Genomic DNA, 7,119 nt, shown 5'->3' with positions numbered 1-7,119 from the left:
ATTGATAAAATTTTTTAGAGATGAAATTTAAATAACTTATTTTTTTTGGAGATTAATTTGACTATTATCCCAAATTTTATAGTTCAAAATAGTTTGATATATTATAAAACCAAAAGAATATAACATCTTAATAATCGGGCATTTGTAAATAATTTTTTATATTTGATTGCTAGAAAAATAAGATTAAGTTTTAAAGGATAAGTTATTAGTGTTATTGTTGTTTTAAAATTAAAATTGTAATGCAGCTGTTACTATTGGAATAGACTTTGGGACCACTTATTCTATTGGAATAGACTTCGGGACCACTGGGCTTAGCTCAATTTATCCCTAATTACATTTTATAACTAGTGAGTAGTCACATTGTAGACGTTTTCTTTGCAAGTTAAATAAATAGTTTTATGTTTTCAGGCTGCGTTAATATTTCCGAAAAAAACATGGTTAGTATGTTTGCACTTATCAACAGAATCAGTTAAAAATAATCAATTCTCTGTACAGCACTAAAGTAAACCAAGATCATTCTGTTCATTACATTCTTTTAATTACAAAAATCGATCATCCATAACTAAATAAACAAATTGGAAATAGCCGTCGTAATTCAAGAGTCAACTGGCCCCAATACGATCAACCATTACTTGTGCATTAAAACATTGAACCTTCAAAGGAAAACGGTGGGATGAGAGTGGTAACGAGGAACTTGAGAAAAAAAAACGAAGAAATAAATGAACGAAATCGCAATACTGAATGAAATTTATAGTTTTAATGTCTCCCTGAAACCAATGCTGAAGCTATGTTCTACGCCCTTTCTACCAACCATGGGAAGGCTTCCATTCTGCATCATGGCCACAAACTCATTATAATCTATGCGCCCATCCTGCATTCCATTAACCAGAGTTGATATCAGCCACAACTTGATAGAAGCATATTCTTCAGGTGTCGATGTGTTCAACTTCTAAGAAAAAACTGGATAGACCAATGAATGCTTCATCTAAGGAGTACATTTGATGTTTACTCCGAAAATTTAGGGACTATAATAATAATAACAAGGCCTAAAGTCCCTGGTATATGCATTAAATGAGCTGCAATATTGTGCAAGTATTTCTCTTCGTTCTCTAAGGGAAGAGAGAAATGATGGGTATCAAGTTTACCAGCCTTATTGATGGTGAAGGTAAGTTGAGTTAAATAAAAACCGGAGCCTCACTTTGTATAATCTAAGCCAATTATATGAAGGAAAAAAAAAATCTCAAATGCAATGAATTTCTCTGTTCTCATAGAATGTAAATAAAGGGCACATTAGCCTACTAGCATTCCAAAACTGTAAAGGATCAAGGGATAATAGATGCAAGCCAAGTATCTTCTTAATCAGAAATGTAAATTGGTAAAGTATGGGAGTAATCACTTTTGGATTGATTCTGTGAACTCATTTAAAATAAAATTATCGATCTAGGGACAGTTCGCTCCCTCGCTTTGGAGGATCCAAACTGGTAGAAAGCTCTACAACATGTTTTCTGCTCCAAATTTTAACACTGAAAAGATTCCGCGGGTACTACAATAGTTATTAGTGCCCTATAAGAAAATGCTTAAGTTTTTTATATGGGCTAAACCAAAGATATATGGTTTTGATTCCTCTAAAATTTTTGTTGTAGTTTTGATCCAAAAATTATTTAAAGAAAAAGCAGTCCCTAACGTTATCTCATATACACATAAACTTGGTGGCAGGGGTAGGAGAACTCTTGAATGTAGACATGAAAGATGTAGAAACAAAATGGACAAGAAAGTCAAGTAGCACGTTTCTCATAATCAAACCAAAACAAAGACGAACTATGATATATATAATTGGAAACTGATTAGTTACTTACATTATCTTGATCGATTTCTTTGATTATCTCTTCCAAGCGGGCATCTTCAATGCCAAACTCATCACAAGCCTGTTGAAGTTCATCTTGGGTAATATAACCACTTCCATCTTTATCAAAGTATGTAAAGGCTGCAAATAAATGATCTTCTCTTTCAATCTTATTAAGATGCAAGGTTGCAGCAATGAACTCGCCGTAATCAATTGTTCCACTGTTATCTATATCAGCCTGCAATTGAGTTAGACATTTGAGTTAGCCTATTAGACAAAAGGAATGACATAAATGCACCAAGATAATTTAATGGTGTAGATCGCAATTGTAAGCAGATATTCAATCTCAATTCCTCCTAATTACGCTTATTCCATGTATAATTTTTTGGATTTAATTTACTGCTATCGATTTTATGAAAGCAAGAATAAATACTTACTGCTTGCATTAAATCATAGATCTCAGATTCCTTAAGATTAGCATCAAATCTTTTCAAGCCAGCTTTAAGTTCTTCGAAAGTTATTTGACCACTGTTGTCTGTATCTATCATCTTGAACATTTCCTTTAAGCCAGCTATTTCTTCTTCAGATAAGCTCTCTGCAATAACCTGAGAAAACAAAATTAATAGAAACATAATACATGTTTTCACCATGCAACCATGAAAGCACACTGAAAGTGATTGGATCTGGCAGAAATTAGGGGATTATATTGATGAACTAGGGATTGTAAATCACAATCCTTTATTGGAGTACACTGTTGGATCAAACCAACTGTGGAGAGAATTTTCCTCTCCTGAACTATCACACTTTAACAGAATTTTCTAACTGAATTGAAAACTAACCTACCACTAGTATTTATAGGCAGCCACTAGGACTAGCACTAATACCCCTAAACCTGATAAACTAGCTCAAAAAGAACAAACAAACCTGTTTCTATCATCACTCCCCCCCTGCACAACCACCTTGTCCCCAAGGTGGAACTCAGGAAAGGAGCTCCATTTGCTCCACTGCCAACCAGCAATTTGAATTCCTTGTTTTTACAGAGTATGGTTTGTCACATAAAAAGCATTCGCCTCGTGCATGTTTAACTTTGTACTCCTTATTGCAAAGGCGCCGCACTCCTTGCCGGTTCGGACGCTCCACCCCTAACCCCACACCCATGCTTGCCAGACCCGTTGCAGCCAATGCGAGTACCGGCTTGTTAGTAACGAAGTTCTATGTAATTGGCGTACCCACACTATGGCCAAGAGCAGTCCGCAGTGCTGGTTCTCCACTTTCTGCGCCAGCTCCATCAGTTCATCCACTGTCTGAAATGTAAACAACCTGCATTCCTCACTCACTTCCAGCTTCAATCCATTCAAGAACAAGTCAATCAATAATTCTGGAGCCAGAGCTCGCAGCGGACGTGCGTGCATCACAAACTGGTCAATGTAGTAGTCCCGCACGGTGCTGGTTTGTCGCAGCTTCAGCAGCGATTGATAGGGACTATACAACCTCTCAGGCCAGAAGTGACGCAGTAACACCACCGAAAGGGACTGCCACTACAGCATTGGCGCGCCCACCACTGGAACCACGTGAACGTGGCCTTCCACGGCGGACATCGCCACCGCAAGCCACTCCTCTTCTGGCACCGCTTTGAACAAGAACTGCTCCATACGCTCGATCCAAGTCATCGTGTCCTAACCACGAAATATCAGGAGTTCCAGTTTTCTCCACTGCTTCAGCGCAGTTCTACTCCCTTGCAAGCCGCCGACAGCATGGTGCGACGCCGACGAATACCGTTCGTGACGGATCAGAGCGCCTGATCCATGGAATCCACTCATGCATCAATCCTCTGTAGCATCTCTTGCAGTGCGCGGCACAGGTCTTCAAATCACGATTCCATCGCATCCAATCTCCCTTCCATTTTCCGCGATCGCGGTTGTACCATTCACCCCTTCCAGGATCCATGGACTTCTAATACCAGTGATAGGATCTAGTAGAAATTAGGGGATTTTATTGATGAACTAATTACAATCTCTTATTGTACACTGTTGGACCAACTCTAAGAGAATTTTCCTCTCTTGAACTAACACACTTTAACAGAATTTTCTAACTGAATTGAAAACTAACTAATCACATGTCAAACAGCTTAGTTAGTGCATAAAGATACTTACTATAAGAGCCATTTTCTTAAGTTTATTCATAGCAGAAAATTGTTTCAGGCGACTTAGTACAGCAGAATCAAGTGGCTTGTCCGGAGCTACACCATCAACTTGAATCCATGGATGACCTGAAGGGAATTTGAACACAAAAAAAAGATATTCTCTTTTAGATAAAAGAGAGTTTCCTGTGATGTCACAAGTAAAATTCAGAATTAACAGTTGTTCAATTATCTGGATTGGGCTTTTATTGTGCAGAATGAATATGCTTCCCTCATTATTAAGGCAGATCAATCATATGGTATATAGTTCAAGCACAAACATCACATAAGTATTCTGGGAATTCCAACAACGTATGATAGTACAGATATTCAGGCCTTCAATCTTAATATCTATCATAAAATTGAATGGACATAACCATTTTCTAATACAATCCTGTTAGCTACTTTCACATATCCTTTTACTAAAGTGAGAATCGAGCATGGAACATATGATCTTTTTGCTTAAATGAGTACAGCTAACTATTCATATTAGGCTAACTCATATAGTCATATATAATACCAATATCATATTATCATGAATGAATGGAAATGTATTTACATAGTACTTGATGGGCAGTCATCCGCCTTCTAGGATCCCGAACAAGCATTTTCCTTACTAAATCTTTAGCACTTTCCGAAATTGCAGGCCAGGGATCTGACGAGAAATCAAGATCACCACGCAGAACCTGTTCAAATATTCCTTGTTCATTTTCTGCACCACATATATGAGAAAACAATTATTCAGTCAGATATGTTAAGGTATTATAAGACGACTTCAAAATTGCATTTTCCAGCAAAATCCTAAGTATGTGACCTGCCCAAAATGGAGGAACTCCACTCAAAAGAATATACAGGATAACTCCAGCACTCCAAACATCTGCTTCAGGACCGTACCTCTTTCGCAGAACTTCTGGGGCAACATAATATGGGCTGCCAACCACATCATTAAATATATCACCTGAAAGAAAAGATGATCAGATTTTCGCACAGAATCATTCTACTATGGAGAATCATTTTATAATATACTGGATAATAAAGTATTAAACCAATATAAAATTTGCAGCATGATAAAGTACATAATCAGAACAAGTCTAAATTAACATGTACGATGTATCTGCGATGTCCCAGGTTTCAAAATACAACTCACAGATTTATAGATATCCCTAATTCAGAAATTTCAAACATTAAACAATATATATATAATTCAGAGCTGCTAACATCTGTTCTCCAGATCCAGACTTTTTGCAGATCCTAGGAAAAGAGAAAAATCCTTAACTCCAAAGACCCAAACAAAGCTCGCAAAAATTAAATTCATCCAATCTTGCACAATAAATGTTTAAATCACGAGTCATTGCCAAATTGACATGAACAAAACTTTTAATTAGTCAATTGAAAGAACCAAAATTGCAGTTTTATCTTACATTTGATTAATCACAACACAATTATACATATAGACCATGAGAAAATACCTGGCTTAAAGAACACGGATAATCCAAAGTCAATGGTTTTGAGAAGTGCATCCTCATGCTGGTTCACAAAAAGAAAATTCTCAGGTTTAAGGTCTCTATGCATTACACCAAGAGAATGACAAGCTTCCACAACCCCAACTATGGTCCGAATAAGATCGGCAGCCTTTCTTTCAGTATAATGTCCACGCTGAATAATCCTATCGAAAAGCTCACCACCTGCACATAATTCCATCACAACATAAACCGCTATCGCATCCTCATAAGCACCTTTAATGGAAATAACATTTGGATGGCCAGACAAGTGGTGCATTATCTGAATTTCTCTCCTCACATCCTCGACATCCTCGTCAGTTACCAGCTTCCTCTTTGCAATGGATTTACAGGCAAATTCTTGTCCTGTTGCCTTCTCAACACATAAAAATGTTGTCCCAAACTGTCCCTGTCCAAGTTTTCTTCCCAAACTGAAGAACTCCTTGAAATTACCAGTCTCTCTTTGTAAAACAGAATCAACACGAAGCCCTGCACTCGAAACTCTCTTCACAGAAGCTGGTTTCCTGTGTTTACTCTTCTCCTGTTCCGGTTCCATTTCCACTTTTGACTTTGATTCTGGTTTTAACTTTTCTTTTGCCTCATGTTTTGGCATAGTTAACTGCTCAGGAGGTTTGTTCTGGACAGGCAACCCAGATTCAGGTTCATTGGTTGCTTCCTCCTTTACACTTTCTCGATTGGATGCCAATTCATCTGGCGATTGCGACCTCCACATTGCCGCAGAAACCGACTGAAGAAACCCATTTTTAATGCTAGGACCAACACAAGTGTTCCCCATAGTGCTTTACACTGGATTTTCTGGTGGTAATATTTGCGAAGCTTTCATAACTTGGATCTAGGCCTACACCATTTGACTCTGTTAAACACAAGATACAAGATCTGATTGCGATCTTCAAGTCTTTAATAGTGTTGATCTAAGTCAAACCCCATAGTAGTGCACAAGAAATTTGGTGTAAAAGAACAAATCCAAAGATTCAAGATCATCCAACAAAAAGATTGATTTGTTAGGCAGATAAAAACATAAAAAAGTTTTATGCATTAAAGAACCTCAGCCAATAATAAGAAAAAAAAAGACAACAAAAATAAGAGAAGAGAGAAGCTCAGAAAATTGTTAGAATCAATTTGAAACAATACAAAGAAGAGTTGAACAAACGAAGCATAAGAGTGTAGCAAGAGGTTTAGGCCGACCTTGACTTGGCTAGGTCAGTTGTTCAGGAACGACATGAAAAATGGGTTGAAAATGTGTTGTGTATGTTTTCCGTGTGTTGAGCAAGCTATTTCTTGGTTTATACTTTATATCATCGAAGTTTCCCAGTAATTATTACTAGCGGCTCAACAGGGTGGCTGTTCAGCTGGTTTTTTATTTTTTTTATTTTGTTTTGTAAGAAATTAATTTTTATATTTAATTTATACTATTTTTAATTTTATAATTAAATCCTTTTTAATATAAAAAATATTAGAATTATCTGGATATTTTTCGTAAATTAAAAATATTCATAATTAAAAATTTAACTAGATTTTTGACCATATATATTTCAGGAAAAATATTCTATTAATTTTAACATTTTTTGATATAAAAA

At 36.6% G+C, this 7,119-nt stretch overlaps 1 protein-coding gene across 3 annotated transcripts; it reads right to left on the bottom strand.

Annotated features, from left to right (window-relative positions):
• Positions 1-469: 469 nt before the first annotated feature.
• Positions 470-6,854, bottom strand: LOC107474395 (calcium-dependent protein kinase 1). 3 transcript variants are annotated; one of them, XM_016094016.3, is made up of 8 exons: positions 6,728-6,854; positions 5,492-6,395; positions 4,837-4,980; positions 4,582-4,734; positions 3,997-4,112; positions 2,281-2,448; positions 1,857-2,081; positions 470-871 (listed from the first exon to the last, which is right to left on the bottom strand). In XM_016094016.3, exons 2-8 carry the CDS (start codon positions 6,315-6,317, stop codon positions 749-751), a joined length of 1,755 nt encoding a protein of 584 aa, XP_015949502.1. In that variant the 5' UTR covers positions 6,318-6,395; positions 6,728-6,854; the 3' UTR covers positions 470-748. The 3 variants fall into 3 exon arrangements, with proteins under 3 accessions (XP_015949502.1, XP_015949503.1, XP_015949505.1); XM_016094017.3 differs by having other exon boundaries at positions 5,492-6,380; positions 6,728-6,843; XM_016094019.3 differs by having other exon boundaries at positions 5,492-6,453; positions 6,728-6,823.
• Between the last annotated feature and the right edge of the window lie 265 nt (positions 6,855-7,119).

Source organism: Arachis duranensis, chromosome 2 (assembly GCF_000817695.3).
Source record: "Arachis duranensis cultivar V14167 chromosome 2, aradu.V14167.gnm2.J7QH, whole genome shotgun sequence".
NCBI lineage: Eukaryota > Viridiplantae > Streptophyta > Magnoliopsida > Fabales > Fabaceae > Arachis > Arachis duranensis.
This window is presented reverse-complemented; position numbering and strand designations above follow the sequence as displayed.

Excerpts from the sequence above, each read along its gene's own strand:
- LOC107474395 (XM_016094016.3), bottom strand. The coding sequence starts at position 6,317 with ATGGGGAACACTTGTGTTGGTCCTAGCATTAAAAATGGGTTTCTTCAG. Across the intron at positions 4,113-4,581 it reads GACTGCCCATCAAGTACTAT|GTCATCCATGGATTCAAGTT; the intron begins GTAAATACATTT and ends AATTCCCTTCAG. Across the intron at positions 2,082-2,280 it reads TCTATGATTTAATGCAAGCA|GCTGATATAGATAACAGTGG; the intron begins GTAAGTATTTAT and ends ACTCAATTGCAG.